The 16,285-nt window shown below is 51.0% G+C and overlaps 1 protein-coding gene across 4 annotated transcripts in view; it reads left to right on the forward strand.

The window, feature by feature from the left end:
• Nucleotides 1-16,285, forward strand: part of ZNF516 (zinc finger protein 516) — an 86,234-nt gene that overhangs the window by 29,475 nt on the left and 40,474 nt on the right. For all 4 annotated transcript variants that reach the window (XR_004984341.2, XM_036418225.2, XM_036418226.2 and 1 more), the window contains exon 2: nt 11,831-13,731. Coding sequence is in view for 3 of the 4 variants with exons in the window: in XM_036418225.2 (XP_036274118.1) it covers nt 12,006-13,731 (1,726 nt within the window). In the remaining variant the exon portion in view is untranslated. The remainder of the gene's footprint in view (nt 1-11,830; nt 13,732-16,285) is intronic.

Raw genomic sequence — 16,285 nt, forward strand, 5'->3', positions numbered from 1 at the left:
TTCTGGGAGCTGAAGCGTGTTGGGCTCGCAGCTCCTTATAAGGAGAGGAACGGTGGTGCCGTCTTCTCTTCTTGCAGTTGTGTGGATTGTCATTTGATTACAGTGGTGAGATGGCTTGACTTGCATGAGTCGGAAGGAGTCTCTGAGGTAGAGAAACTGCCGGCGACCTTGCTGTCTGGGTGGGCCCCTCCCAGCCCCGGCCTGGGCAGGTCATTGTGGTCACGCCGTGTAGAAAACTGTTCCTCTGTGACAAACACACGTTCAAGATGAATATAGAAGCCAAAGGGAAAGCATTAACTTTGATATTAATGTGAAAGACATTTGGACGCTAACTAGGGTCAGAAAAGAAAGCTTATACATTTTATCTCCAAATTTGGTGACAATCATTTGACTTTACTCTCAGAGCAGTAGGGACAGAGAATCGCCTGCAGGGATGAGGTGGGCACCTGTCTTTGCGGGTGTGGATGCCCAGGTGAGCCCCCCAGGATCTGCCACATTAAATGGGGTGATCTAGGGCTTTTCCAGGGAGGTGTGGCCCCTGCGTGGGAGGCACTGGCCCCTCGGTCCTCTTTGCGGTGAGAAGGCTTCAGACGCCTTGCCCACGCATCCATGCGTGCCACACAGATGGCCCCTTTTTCAGTGGACAGAGAGGTGGGAAAGCAGGTCATGTTCCCTGGAGGATGCTGTCCCATTGATGCTGGGGGCTGGGTCCCCCTTAGAAACGCAGCCTGTGCCTGGTACTGTGGTCTTCAGGAACCATCACTGGCGCATCAAGGTCAGTAGGTTGTAAAATCAGTTCTTGCCTCTCTGTTACTTTCCGAAAAAACACAGGAATACACATCACTGGCGAACAAGGAGGCACACGGGCCCTGTTTGGGGACGTGTGTCCCTTTCTTTCCCCGTAGCTTTTTGTTAGTGATATCTTTCCTGGGCTGTGCTCAGACACAGTAGGCTGGTTATGCAAATCTGGGGAAACTCGCCCCGAGTAATAACAGAGTGACCGACCCTCCGCAGTGTTTCACGAGCTCTGCGAGGCTTATTCAAAGGAGAGAAAAGCAGTCCATCCGATGGGGCCCGGTTTTTGTTACTGGCTGGCGGCCGACCTGCAACCAGCTGCCAGAAACCTTGCCTCCCATCTCAGGGACGTGGATTTGGGCTCCGGAGGGTCATGGTCCTCCCTGCTTGGCTGATGGCGATTGTTCTGATCACACTCGTGACCCCGATGTGGGTTTTGTACTTGGGATGCAGCCCTTTAAGGGGAGGTCATAGTGTAGTTGGTAACTTCTAAATGGAAGTTCAGCGTCATTCAACAGTTGGGCGCAGTTTGCCACCTGCTTTCTAGGAGGGTCACGTTCACGGCCCGTGTGACCCGGGTGGCGTTATCTGGGTATTAGCGCCTTCCAGTTGTTAGTGGACTCATTCCTTGCCTCACACTGATGGCCGTGAGCAGAGGAAGCTCCAGTGATTTGGACGTGATTTCATTTTTGGGGACTGGTGACAGGGTTCCCTTCACCATGTCTTTGTTCATTCGAATGTGGCCATCTGCTGGGGTCTTGGCACTTGATCCCACCATCCTCATCAACACAGGACTGCGGTCACCGGGATCTCCCTGTTGGATACAGCCTCTGCCCTCCGAGACAACTGTTGATGTCCCGCACAGCGTCCAGCCCTGGTTGCCTTCTGCAGACAGAAGCCAGCTTGTTGCCCAATGACAGCCTCCTGGCCTTAGGCCAGAAGGCATAGAGGGCAGAGGCAGGTTGTGTGTGGAGCATCCTGACGGTGTTATTTCAGACCTGAGGGAAGTCAGTGCCGGAACATCTGAGGGAGAGCGGGAGGTGGTTTTGCCCGTTAGGTCCCCAAGACTGTGCAGACAAAAGGGAGGGTCCTGAGTGGGACAGATGGGCAGCTATTCCCAGGGGTCACCAGCTTGACCTGCAAGCCCTTCCCGAGTTGGTTCATGGGCTTGACCTGCAAGCCCTTCCCGAGTTGTGTGTGCATTGGTGGTGGCGAGTGACCCTGTGCCTGGAAGGAAGGCCAGATGTCCTTAGACGATGCGGTGGACACTGTCTGTGTAGGCTGGGTTCAGCAAGGAGCTCTGAGTCCCGAATGCCGGGTAGAGGTGACCTCCGGCGGGTCATGGGCATGGATGTGTATGCAGAGCCCAGAGGGCCAGTGATCCAGGTACTGGAACCTTTAGGAAGGCGATGTTTCTGGGATGGGGGTGTGTTCTATCAGGGGTGGTGTTGGAACTGGACACAGTGCTCCCTCCATGTGTGGTGGGTTTCTGAGCAGGTGGGTTTTTGGGTTATGCACATGCCTGTACATGCACATGTGTGCACAAGCACCGCCGTCCTTTGCCTGTCTGCAGTGCCCAGCAATCTGCTCTCTGCATTTGCCCCGAACAGACCCGGGACAGGGGACCTGGATTTGGATGTGTGTTGTGTGCTTGGGGTGGGGGTTGGGGGGTGGGATGAGAAGAGCGTGAGGGAGGAAAGGGAGAACAGTGACAGAACCCCTTAGAGTGCACATGCGCCACCATTCCGATTCTCATCGTCAGGATGGACGTAGCTGGAACCGAATGGATCTGGGCCGTGGTCTCTGGGTCTTTGGAAAATGTTTGCAGCACCTGGCGTGGCTGCTGCTCTCGCTCTGATGGCCACTGGATGTTCCTAGCTCATTAAGCTATGCCCCCAGATGGTCCAGCCTGGGCTGGCTGGCAGATCCGAAACTTCAGGGTCCTTATTTGTCCTCTCCGAGGACCAGGCGTGGGGTGGAAGCCTTGAAATTCAACAATGTGCCTCGTAGCATTTTACGTTTACTTTTACCAGAAGCTGTTGCTGGGTACGATGCTTTCGCTTAGGAAAAAGTCCTTTCTCATTTCTGCAATGTCACTTCCGGTGCAGTAGCGCTTTCTTAGCGTGGATGGCCGAGTAACACAAAAACATGACTATAGGGAATGAGCGTGGACTCTTGCTTGTGGATTCTGTTTTGTTCCTTTCGAGAAAAGTATAGGTGGTCTTTCATCTTCAGAAGGCAGGAGGCCTTACAGTGATGCATCATTTGATGATGCATGAAAAATACATTGTTGGACAGGCAGGCCGCATAAATCCTGGGCAACGTGACATCATGTCCTGTGGGGAACCGCTCTTCGTAAACAGGCTCTGATAGATCGCTCTCCCTAAGAGGCAGACAGTCCAGCTGCTTTCAAAGGTGCTGCGTGCATTAGCGATAAAGTGGGTCACGTTGCAGTGGTTACCGGAGCTAGCGGGTCTGGAAAATTTAAACTGGTTAACGTGTATGCATGCTGTCCACTGTGCGTACAGCAAGGCCTTTGGGGAAGATTTGTGACCTTGTATGCTTTTGCTCACCTTAATGTATTGCTTGGTGTTTGTACAGTGGCCAACAACATCTTCAATAATTTCTTGCATGGTATGCCTTTCATTGAAAACAGACTCAACTCAGGGTATCGTTACAGAAAATGTGTATGAGCCATGGGTTGGAATTCAGCAAGATCGATTATCGGTGTGCTTGCTTTTCCCCTGCGTGCTCCTAATGGAGGGGTTTTTGGGGGCTGAGTTCTGCGCCAAACAGCACACCTGGGGAGGTAATGTTTAACAGCGGTTTATGGCTTCCTGCGCGTAATGGTCTCCCTCTGTATTCCCAGGCACAATTCTTTCTTTCATTTGATGGTGGGGACTTCTAGGCCGTTTCACAAAACGCACAGAAGAAAGAGATAATGGGAGATAGGTATTAATTGCAGCCTGTTTTCTTATACTGAGAGAGAGACGTTGGTTTTGGGCAAGAGGCTGGAAAATAGGTCAGCATGCTTGTGTTGGGGGCAAATACAGCCTTTTGTTTTTTTTACATGGAGTAAAATACGGTTTACTTATAGAAACAAATTTCAGTTATAATATGTTTTGCAGCCAGCTAATGGGAATTAAAAAAAAAAATTGTCCAGTTGACCAGGAGGTGTTGCATAGTGAGGAAATATAGTGTCTCCATACATGATTGATCGTTTTCACTGCTGGTAATTAACTTTTTTTTTTTTTTTTTTAATTAGATACTGAATAGGTAGTTTCAGCATTTTTGGGTTTAGGGTCAGGAAAAAAGCTATCAGCTACTTTTCAATGGGATGTTCGCCCTCCTTCCATGCTTGTTTTAAAAATAGAAATTTACGCACCTTCGCTTTCACTGGAGTTCCCCAAGTTTTCAGTGTTTCTGAGTTACTCTGAATGTGGCTGGTGGCAGCAATCATCTGGGTACAGGGTGCAAAAAGAGTCAAAACTAGAAACTTGCTGCTTCTGTGGTTCGTGGAGGGAGCAGCCAGTGATTTGTTCTCTGTTGCTGTGAAAAGCTGAGCAGCCAGCCCTCCGTGACAGCAGTCTTTGCTGGAGCTGCCCTGTTTGGGGGAGATGCAGTTGTACGCTTCTGGGAAATGGGGCTTTTCATGGGACCATTGCCAAGATCATGGCACTAGCTTGCCTTCCCTCCAGGGAGCAGGGTCCCGCAAGGTGCCAGCTCTTCTGGACAACCAGGGTGCCCTAACAGGACAGTTGCCTGCAGAATGTTAGGGAATAAGTTTTGGGTCCTTTCCTTTTGTGATGCAGTCACTACTTAAGAGGATGGGAAACAGTGACAAGTAGGTGACACGAACGCATTGATTTTGGAGAGCAAAAGAAAAGCAAGTGAAAAGACACTTCTTTCGATATAATAATCCCCTCCTTCATTTTCACACGGACAGCTCTTTATTAAAGTCTCCATAATTCCATAACGTGGGGTTTTTCAGGATGTTATTAACATCTGGAGAAAGCGGACTCCCACATCCTCCCTGGGTGGTTCTTGGACTTTCTGAAAGTGAGTAGTAACTATATTGCTCACTCATCTGCCGTTTTTTCCCCTCCCTTAAGGTCAGACTGGACTGCCAGTCTTTGTATTTAATAGAAGGACATCAGGACAGGTGTTAATGTTAATGCTCATGTACATTCGCCTTTGGAAATATATTGGTCCTTCTGTTTGTATCTTCTACCTGGAGGTGAAGATGGAGCTTCTCTCTTCCAAGCCAGGAATTCCTTTGGGTTCTTGAGAGACGGTGGCAAGCAGCTTCATAAAGGGTAGCCCACTTGCAGGATCCCATTTAGGCCACCCAGGCGTGTTTACTGTAAATGGGCGCTGATTCCAAAGCTGTGGCCTGTGGCTCGCAGCACTGAGGCCAGGCTTGCTTATGTGGCCAGGGAACTTGGGTAATGTAATCTGATAGTGGACAGGAGTCACCCCGTTATATTTGGGGACGAACGTGGGGTCTGCTTTGATGTATTTGGCAGTGTTAAATGATGTAAAGGAGACCTTTCGATTGAGAAAAATGGAACTTTGTCGCCGTCCTGTCCATGGCTCCTTCCCAGCACCTCTTGCCCCGAACAGAAAGTGTGCGCCTCACCTTGGCGGTGTTTTTGGTGGAAATGTGGAGCCCATTGCTCTCTGGAGGCTGGGAGGGGAGGCTGTTATGGGCAGTGTGTGTCCTTGGGCCCCGGGATGGTGGGTTTGTGTCCTTTACTTTCCTAGGGGAGGTGAAGGTGGGGGATCCTGGTAGCCTTTTTATTCGTTGCTTCTTATGAGAGTGGAAATGCAGCTTGCTCATAATGGATTATTGATTGGTCTAAGCGAGGCAGCTTCGAGACCCTGCCATCAGGGTCCTTACTCTCCGGGCAGTGAAAGCCTCGCTTCATGGAGCCACAGGGACCCTGGTCTGGGGACTATAGGCCTGGGATTGTTAATCTGGGGCAGATTGGTGTGTGGGGAGAGGAACTCCTCATTGTTGTTCTGGAATTTCTCCCCATTTGTCCAGAGAATGGGCTTTTTGTCTCCGCAGTTGATAAGCGGGTGCAGGATGTTAATGATGTATTTTAATTCATGGCTCATAATACTACAGTGTAACCAGTAAAGCTCGCTTTATTGTCTGCAGAGGAACAAACGCCCAGTATACTGAGCACACTGGGCCCCCAGCACTGGGCATGCCCTGTGGCCAGAGTCCCCCTCAGAGACAAGCCAGGCCACACTGGAGACTTCTCTTTTTATTCTGCGGCATGCCTTTGCAGCCAGAACACCCCTGTCCATGTCCAGAGCCCTCTGTCTGTCTGTCGTCTGCTGAGAGCAGTTTTCTCTGGAAGGGCATCACTGTCCTTACCTCCCCCATTCCCGCATTTCACAGCTGCTCCTAGTAACAGTGCTCTGGAGAGGACAGGTCCCCAAGCCCCTGCCTCTGGCTCAGACTTTGCCAACTCTGCTCATGGTCCCCCGGCAGGTGACCAGAGGGGGAGAGAAGGGAAGTAACCACACAGCTTTGAGAAACCAAAACAAATTTTTTTTTTTTTACTATCATGCTGTGGTGAATTAATGAACTGGAACTAAAAAATACCCACCTGGAGAGCTCTTGGAAAAACCACAGGAGCTTCGGGTTTGCTCCCTAACCTGAAAAGCGGGGACCCTGGTGCACCCTGTTCCTGTGGACCCTTCCAGCTGCCTCCGTGTCCACTAGTTCTGCGTGGGCTGCTTTCAGAAAACTGGCAGACCGGCTTTGCTATGGAAATTACTCTGGATGCTAGAGGCCATTTGGAAATCAGCCTTCTGGTTCCTTTTTCAGGAGAACACTTGGATAGCACTGGCTTCGACAATTCTGGGGGAATCAGTACAAAACCTGTCGGCTTTGACTTAGTGTTGGTTTCGTTTACAGAGCAGAAGGTGGCAAGATTGAGTGTAGATTCAAAAATGTGCTTATTGTTTAACAATAGAGGATAGTCACCTTTCCTTCTGATAATACCCTGTTTGGCTGGGAAAGGGTGGTTTAAAACATGGAAGGAAACCCTCACCAGCATTGCTGGTTTCTGCTGGGGGAGGGGTCCTGGGGACCCCCCAGGGAGCAGGGCTGGCACAGTTTGGCTGGTGGTGGTCACACTGCACCATCTGCAGTCCTGGGCTCCGGGTGGCTTCCCGGGGTGTCTCTGGGCAAGCCTGAGACATCAGCGAGCGATCCCTTAAAATGAAATCCTGCTTTGGTTTTAAACGGTTACATATTACTCAGATGCTTTTACTTTCTTTGAATTTCACACACTCCAGTGAACAGAAGGTACTTTCCTAACTGCGTGACTTAGAGCCCTCTGCAGGGAGAGAGGGAAGTGGGTGGGGGAGGGTGGGGAGTGGTGGAACAAGTTGGGGAGGGATGAGAAGGGTGGGAGAGGGGAAGGGGTAGGAGGTGTAGGTTAAGTTGGGGAGCGGAGGGGTTAGGGGTGCTGTAGAGGTGGTGGTGGTGGGGAGATGTGAGAGAAAGGGCCCACAGGAGTTGTGCTCTCAATTGTGTTACTGGGGTTCCAAATGTGAATCATTTTTTCTTTTTGTGAAAAATATTAACAAATCTGCAAAAGATAGGAAGAGTAATACTAAACCTGCATGGCCCTGACCCAGAGAGGCAACAATTTGCTTTCTCTCTTTGGGTAAACGGCCTGTAAAGTAATGGATCACAGGCCTCCAGAAATGAGCCCATTTTCCCACTTTAGCCCCCGACATGAGTGACCCTGCAGAAGTCATGGTAGCTCTCAGTATTGTCTGCTGCCCCGTCCAGCCCACAGGGAAGTTAGTTTTCCTGCAGGTTCTGGAGCTGGGCCTGCTGGGCGTCTGCTGTGGTGGCCGCAACTGCTGGCGGGAGACCTGGTGGTTGTGTTGAAACCTTTTGTGGAGCTGTGGGCCCAGGTGTTACTGGGGAGTGGTTCTGGGCTTGCTTCCTAAGCTCTTGTTTGACCTTCTGAATTGATCAAACCAAGTATTGTCATTGCCAGTGACAAGGTATATTTGGGCACTACACTGACATTTCATTCATTTATTCCACAATTATTAATTAATTATAATACCTGACTTATCTGGAGCATTTACTGTGTTAAACATTCTACCTTGCTTGCATTAATTTAAACCTCACAAAATACTATAATGTGGATACCAGGACCACCATTTCCATTTTGAAGACGAAGATATCGGCTGGGGAGCAGAGAGGTTGAGACACTTGTTCAGGATCGCACAGCTGATCCAAGTGAGTGGCAGAACAGGATTCCACTCCCGTTTGTCTGACCTTGAAGCTCAAGGTCGAGACCTTTCCCAGTGCCCTGAGCCGCACTGTGTGATTGATTCTGTGCTAGTGTGTGAGATTTAGTGGGGAGAAAGCTTGATATTTTGCGGGCCTGCCCTCACAAAATATATTGTCTAACGTACGATTGTGTGATGGTGTAAAGAAGAGGAAACAGTACTGTGTCCAGATGTGTGTTGAGATGGGGCTGGACCCTGCAGAGTGCTGGGTGGGGCCACTCCAGGGGCCCAACTTTAATCGCATGCTACAGGGGCTCAAGTGAGGCCCCGGGAAGATCAGTGACTGATGTGTGGCAGGGCCCACAGCGACTGTGAGTGTCTGTTCTGCTGGGGTGTGGCAGGAGATGAGGTCATGAACTGGGGGGTCAGGGGGCATGTGTTCTCGGTGCAGGATAATAGCCCTTTAAACCCAGCGGGGGGGAGGGTTTGGCCTCATCTGACGGGTGTGAACACCTGTGCAGGTGGCCGTCTAGGGCTGCCCAGACATGCATTCTGCAATTGCAATTTTGGCTGAGATGGGAGGGGGTGTGGATTCAAGACCGAATTGGAGATACAGAGAACAGGATGAGCATGCTTACAGGATGCTGGGAGACAGAGGTTAGGGCTGGAGAAGACCTCTGGTGTTGGGGTTGGGTCCTTGGGACGAGGGAGTCCCTCTCACCCCTAAAGTTTAGCTCAGACCATCTATTCTCAGACTCCCCTGGACTCCTTTGCAGCCATAACACACCAATGCAGGTCATCACTTCCCTCCCTACGCTTCCGGAAACTTCCACTTGCCCTGCAGGGGCACCGCCAGCATCCTTTCCCCCCACCATGTGTCCTTTCGGGTTCCTAGAAGCTAAGCCTGTTTCTTAGTCACAGTCGATGGTTAAATTCCCAGGGCTGCTGTCTCACAGTAGGCCCTCAGGGATTGTGATGGACCCGTTGTTTAGTGGGAGCCTGCAGGCAGCCCTGGGCATTGGGTCCTGTGGGATTGGACCTTGGTGAGGCTGCACAGGGTTCCTGACAGGCCCTCTGGCTGCGTTCGAGTGCTTTTCCCTGTGGCGTGTGTCTCAGGTGCTAGGTGTGCGGGACCGGCTCTCACAGGAGTGCCCTAGAACAGGTGGTCGGAACCAGTCCCCTGGGCGGTGGGTCACCTGGGTGTGCGGCTGCAGGAAGTGACCTTTCTGTGCTGAGGCCAAAGATGCAGGTCCCAGGGTCCTCACTTACAGAAGGGTGTGTGTTTTTTTAGTTGAAACAGCTACCCACAGATTAAATTTACCTGCAGTCAGTGTTAGTGGTCCCGGGAAAGGCTCTTACGTCTCCAGGGTAGGGCGGCAGCCTGACATATGTATGCAGCCTGCCGCTGCCTTTCTCTGTGCACTCACAGGCTGATTTCTTAAATACGTTATTTCCATGAATTTTATGTTCTGTCCCCTAAGCCCCTCCCCATGCCCATTAGAATGCATTCTTAGGTTATGAACACACATTCTTTGTTTCTTCAGTAAACATGTTATTTTTTTTCCTATTTTTATAAATATTAAATTAACTTTTTTTTTCAAAATAAATTTCATTTTGAAAATTACATAAAGGCGTTTTCAAAAAGTAGCTTCCAACTCTTTATTCATCTCTAGAGAAACACACACACACACACACACACACACACACACACACACACGGAAACATCCATTGGAAATCTATTTTAAAACCCTAATCAGCAAGCCATTTTTATGCCTAAACAATGAAATTACAGTCTTGTCTGGCAAGTTCCCAGTGACGGCCTTGGGAAGAGCGTGTAAGGCAATAACAACAAAACTCTGATTCATTCTGGGCAAAATATGCGGTCAGCGGGGCTGAGCTTTGTGCTTTACGCATGTCTATGGTGACTTGTCCCATGTCAGCTGAGACACGTGGACGTGTGTTGGCTCTCTACCCCCACCCCTCCTCGTAGCATCTGTGTTACCCGAAGGTTTGGGAGTGTGAACCACTCCCCACAGGGCCACAGTAAACGGGGAGGAAGCATTTGAGGACACCCCTCTCCCCCACTCCCTGGCTCCCAGAGGCTGAGGGGCTTTTAAAAAATAGGACAGCAAAGCCCTTAGTGCCAGGAGGGCTGATAACATCCCCATAACCCTGTCGCTGGGATGGCGGGATGGCTGCCCCGGGCCCATTTTTAAGTGCTAAGTTCTGATGACAGTGTTCTTGTTCTTTTTCTATTTTTTGTGTGAAAATAAAGGATGACTGTGTCTTCAATGGCATTTTTTGCTGACAACTAAAAGAACGGTCACAGAAGTCTGTTGATTTGGCCACTGAGGGGAGCCAGTGGCAGGGAATTACGTTTTCACTGGTGGCTGGAAGGTTTGCAGAAAACCCCATCTGTGGACTGAGAGCATCGGGAGGGGCTGCCGAGTGGGCCTCCTTCAGGGCAGGAGGAGAACCAGCCCTGCCCCCGGGGAGCCAGGTGGGCCCTCCGTCTTTAGCTAGCCTGTCAGAACTCTGTCCTGAAAGATGCAGTGTCTCCCACGTGCATGCTCACGGCGCACGGTCTGCCTGTACTCTGCTTATCACACGTCCGATGGAAATGCTTGTTTTTTTGGCACATGGTTGCTTTTCAGTGTGGGCTGTCGTGGGCCCATTTGGTGGTGTACAGGTGTTTGGTTAGGTTTCCCACGGGTAGAGGCTTGCCCACTCTGTGCCTTGGATCGTGCACAGGTGCCTGGAGGAGCGGCTTAGACCGGGGCCTGTCCCTCATTCTCTGGAGGGCAGATGGGCATGAAGGTGACAGTGATGACACATCTGCTGTCACCAGGGAGAGGCGGACCTGGCCTCCTCGGGAGGGCACTGTGGGGTCTGACTTGTGGAGAAGCGGGGAGGCCGCCCAACCTCCTGGAGTGAACAGGGTTTTCTGCACCCAGGACTCAGCCTGCGGCCAGAGGTTCGGGTGGTTTTGGGGATACAGCGAGGGTAGGAGTGCTGGAGAATGAAGGACAGGACCAAGATGGCAAGAACTTTATAAGGTGGGCCGAAGAGCTTGCGCCTTATCTAAGAGGCGACAAGGCCCGCATGGTGCTCTGGAACTGGTCTTGTAGTCACACACACCTGGGAGTGGTGCCCATGGGGTAGCCAGCGTCGGTCACCTACACCTGGGGTTGTTGGTTCAGGGCACAGACTTTGAAGCAGCTGAGGGTTTCCCTTTTTGCACTTCATTGCTTCTCTTTTACTGCATCATCCACGTTCTTCACGGAAGACTCCTTTCCTTACGGTCTGCACACTGCTGTAAGCGCTGCTCACAGCTGTGCGGCCCAGCAGGCGCGCTGCCTCCGGTCTTTGCGGTCCCCCCCTCATTCCACTTTGCTCCTTGTTCCCACGCTCCCCTCTTTTAGAGCTGTGTCCCACACCCATAAATCGCCACCGGTCTTTTCTTAAAGATTTTGTATCTTCTTGATAAAAATTATTTGAGTGTGCATAATCATTTACATGGGTTTGTTTTAATTATTTAACACAGTCATTATCAATAATTAATTGCTTGATTGCTGATCTCTGAAAGGAAAGGAGCTGCTTATACATCTGTTTGAATTCTTGTTGGCTCCTCATTTCTTTAATTTGGATTGGATTGATGTTTCTAAGGAGGACCACGCTGCTCCATGGGTGGATGTGACCTGGTCTCTGTTCCCCTGCACACCTCCTTCCTAATAAGCTCTTCTCTGTGTCTTTTCTGTTCCAGGTGCTCACTGCCCACGACCATGGGCTCCAGGTAGGACATGCCCGTTGTGGTGGCAGGCGCATCTGCAGCTGGGAAGCGGGAGGCTCCCGTGAACATGGAGAGATAAGACCTTGTCCTGCAGGCCTGCCGGACAGAGAGCCCTGCCACCCTGGCTGAGCTAGCCCGCGTCCTTGAGATGGATCGTCACCAGGAGGCCGAGCTGGAGCTGCGCAGGGGCCCCGAGATGGCTGAGGATAAGGCCCTGAGCCACAGCTGCTGCATCTGTGGCAAAAGCTTCCCCTTCCAGAGCTCCCTCTCGCAGCACATGCGCAAGCACACGGGCGAGAAGCCCTACAAGTGCCCCTACTGTGACCACAGGGCTTCCCAGAAGGGCAACCTCAAGATCCACATCCGCAGCCACCGCACAGGGACGCTCATCCAGGGCCACGAGCCCGAGGCCGGTGAGACGCGTGTGTCCGAGGGCCTGGACGGCTGCACCAGCCCCACGAAAAGCACGTCGGCCTGCAACCGGATCCTGAATGGCGCCACGCAGCTGGACAGCAGCAAGATCCTGCTGAGGAGCAGCAGGAAGGAGGCCGAGGGGGCCCCGTGCTCCGCGGAGGACGGTGGGGCCGTGGTGGTGCAGTGCTCCTTCTGCAAGAGCAAGTTCGAGCGCAAGAAGGACCTGGAGCGCCATGTGCACCGGGCGCACAAGCCCTTCAAGTGCCGGCTGTGCAGCTACGTGACACTGCGGGAGGAGTCCCTGCTGAGCCACATCGAGAAGGACCACATCACCGCACAGGGGCCCCGCGGCGAGGCCTGCGTGGCCAACGGCAAGCCGGAGCTGCCGCCGGGGGAGTTCCCGTGCGAGGTGTGCGGCCAGGCCTTCAGCCAGACCTGGTTCCTGAAGGCGCACATGAAGAAGCACCGGGGCTCCTTCGACCATGGCTGCCACATCTGTGGCCGGCGGTTCAAAGAGCCGTGGTTCCTGAAGAACCACATGAAGGCGCACGGCCCCAAGGCGGCGAGCAAGAACAGGCCCAGGAGCGAGCTGGACCCCATCGCCACCATCAACAACGTGGTGCAGGAGGAGGCGATCGTGGCCGGCCTGGCCCTCTACGAAGTCTGCACCAAGTGCGGGAACCTGTTTACAAACCTGGACAGCTTGAACGCCCACAACACGGTCCACCGCAGGGTGGAGGCGGGCAGAACTCGGGCCCTGAGCGGGGAGGGCGAGCCTGGCCCTGCGGACTCCCAGCAGCTCTTCCTCCAGTGCCTGAACCTGTGCCCCGTGGGGACGACGGGGGCACCAGCCCACGGACAGACCGGGCAGCGGGTGGCCGAGCTGGACCCGGTCAGCAGCTACCAGGCCTGGCAGCTGGCCACCAGGGGCAGGGTGGTCGAGCTGGCCGAGTACCTCAAGTACGCATCGTGGGACGAGGCGCTGGCTGGGGACGTGGCCTTTGACAGGGAGCGGCGCGAGTACATCCTGGTGAGCCAGGAGAAGCGCAAGCGTGAGCTGGAGCCCGGGGCGCAGGGCCCCCCACGGAAGAGGGCAGGCGTGCCGGGGGACTTTGCACCCGGGTCCCTGGACCCTAGGCCCACCTCACGCTCCAGCCGCCGGGCTACCACCCCAGCAGGCCAAGGCAAGTCCTCCGAGTGCTTCGAGTGCGGCAAGATCTTCCGCACCTACCACCAGATGGTGCTGCACTCTCGGGTGCACCGCCGTGCCCGCAGGGAGCAGGAGGGCGTGGGGGACCGCGTGTCCCGTGCCCGCTGCGGCTCACTCAGCGAGGGTGATTCGGCCTCACAGCCCAGCAGCCCTGGATCGGCCTGTGCAGCCACTGACTCCCCAGGCTCTGGCCTGGCAGAGGAGGGTGCTGATGAGAGCGGAGAGGAGGGAGCCGCAGACCCTGCACCAGGTGAGTGGATGCGCCTGTGTTGCCAGGTTTTCCCATACCCGGTAGTCTCGGCTCAGGTAGTCCTGCACCCAGGTGGCCCAGTATTCCTGGCTCTGGTAACCCCATACCCATTTGGATCTGCACCCAGGTGGTCCCATCCCAGGTATCTCTGAGCCCAGTGTTTTGTACCAGGTAGCCCTGTGCCCCAATAGTTCTTCCCAAGGTATTTCTGAACCCAAGAGGTTCGGGCCTAGTAGCCATGTTAGCCAGGTGGCTCAGACTTGGGTAGTTCAGGATCCCAGACAGACCTGATGCCCAAGTACCCATGCCAATGTGTTTGGTGTTTAGATAGCTCTGTACCCAGGTGTCCCAGGCCCAGCAGCCCCAGAGCCAGGTAGTTCAATGTTCTGCACCAAAAAAAAACCACCAAAAAACACACACAACACTTCAAAAAACCTGTGCCCAGGTAGCCCTTTACCAGGTACCCCATGCTCAGGTAGTCTGGGCTCAGGTAGGCCAGCAGGATGTCCTGGCTGATGTCCGGCTGATGGTGTAGATGCAGGTGCCTAGTGCTCCCTTTCTGACTCCTTTTTGCTCATTGCCCATACGTGTTTGCCTAAATGAACACCTTTGGCCCGCTGAGTTGCAGTCTCTCTGGGGCATCAGTCATTTGACAGACCACAAGTGGCAGGCTCCTCAGGAGTCGTGCTCTCTTCCTGTGCAGTCCGTTCACTCACCACAGTGTGCATATGTGTGCGAGCACACAGGAGCAGGCACAGGAGGCCCACTCCTGGGTGCACACACATGCATGCGCACACATGTTCTGCTGTGCCTCTTCTCCCCTGCACCAGGCAGCCAAGTAAAAGAGTAACTTCAAATCAGTTTACAGTTATAATTAATCTCCCCGGATTCAGGTAACCCTATGGGTTCAGAGGCAGCTAATTGGCAAGGGTTACTTTCCAAAGAGCAGCTATGTAAACATTTAAAGATGCTTGGCTAACTTTGTTTTCATCATTTTCCTACTTTTTATAAATCTTGAAAGTTTTGATACTTTCTTCATTGTTTTTTTTTTTTTTTTTTTTTTTTTTTTTTTTTTTTTTTTTTTGTGGTTTGGGTAATTCTTACAAGTTCCAGAACTTGCCAGGAATGTTGTTTTTTTTGTTTTTGTTTTTTGTTTTTTGTTTTTTTTTCCTTCTCCCTCAAAACTGGTTAATGGATGTTGCCTTTACCTAAAAGGTCAGGGATGATGGAAACCCAGTTGCTTCAGCAGGGCTATTTATGTTTTGTAGGGAGGAAAACACCATTTATAACTGTACATACAGGTAAGTGAATAATAATACATTATGCATTGACCACATTTCCCATTCACTGCTTAGTCATTAGCCCTTGGAAGGAGCAGGAGAATATATTGTTCTCTGAAAATGCATTGTTTGTTTCCTGAGCCTTTTTTGTTTTCTTTTTAATTCTTCTATCAGTTTCTCACACACACAAAAATTCGATTGTGACCCCTGGGTGGCATTTTAATTTTTGGTGTTCCCCTTTTAATATTTTTACAACTAGAGATTTTAATTGGTCACAATCTAGTAATAATACTATGACTACTTTTTGGAACACGGGTAAAATATTAGGCTAGACCTAAATCTTATTTATTTTTTACTTTGAAGACAGATGTTTTGAATACTTGGAAAGCTTTTAGGCCTTATCCTCACCTGTTATGATAGCAGTCAAATAATTAATCCTACGCTAATTCAGTAGTGCTTCAGTAACAGCAAGATGTTGGAAAGGTCAGATTGTTTTCACTATTAATTAGAAATGATTCTTTTTCTCTAGTTCACTAAATTCTAAAGATTATCATTTGCCTCTTAATAAGCTGACATATATTTTCTCTGTATGTAATCTATTTTTTTGAGACATTTGACTCTATAATGAGGTTATAGATGGTAGTTGAATTGAACATGTTGACAGTAGAATGAACAAAATATTGTAGCTTATTGAGAGCTTGAAAAAAATAAATTTATGGTGTGACAAAGGCATAAAACGTTGAAGAACAGTGTGGGTCTGCATGTAACTCCAGAGGACAGTATCTTTCCTCCTAAAACAACCAACTTTTCAATCCTGGTGTCCTTTGATGGTTGAGTATAGCATTAAATCACTGATTTGTGGATGCCCCTTAAGGAGAGAGGTGTGTGCTGTGTGGACTTAATACTCAACAAACCCTCTCACTTGCAGGGTTTGGCTCACGCCTCTAAAGGAGCTATTTTGGAAAAGGAGATGGGTATTTTGGATTCTCTCTTATAAAACCTGTAGTTTGTGTTATTGCTTTTCTAAAAAAAAAAAAAAAAGCAAATAACTTTGGGAAATACTCTTCTTTCCTGTTACTAAAAGTTCTCTTAGATTTTAAAACAACTCAGTGACTTTAAATTCTCATAGAACTTTGATGGGACGACTGATTAAAATTGTTAGAGCAAACCCAGAGAAATGGAGAACCAAGATCACAGTGGTCTTCATAAGAGTGAGCCTGATCAGTGGGGGCAACTGAGTTGACACTGACATTCTGATCTTTGCGTACCCAGAT

The sequence above is a fragment of the Pipistrellus kuhlii genome, unplaced genomic scaffold (genome assembly GCF_014108245.1).
Source record: "Pipistrellus kuhlii isolate mPipKuh1 unplaced genomic scaffold, mPipKuh1.p scaffold_m20_p_6, whole genome shotgun sequence".
Taxonomy (NCBI): Eukaryota; Metazoa; Chordata; class Mammalia; order Chiroptera; family Vespertilionidae; genus Pipistrellus; species Pipistrellus kuhlii.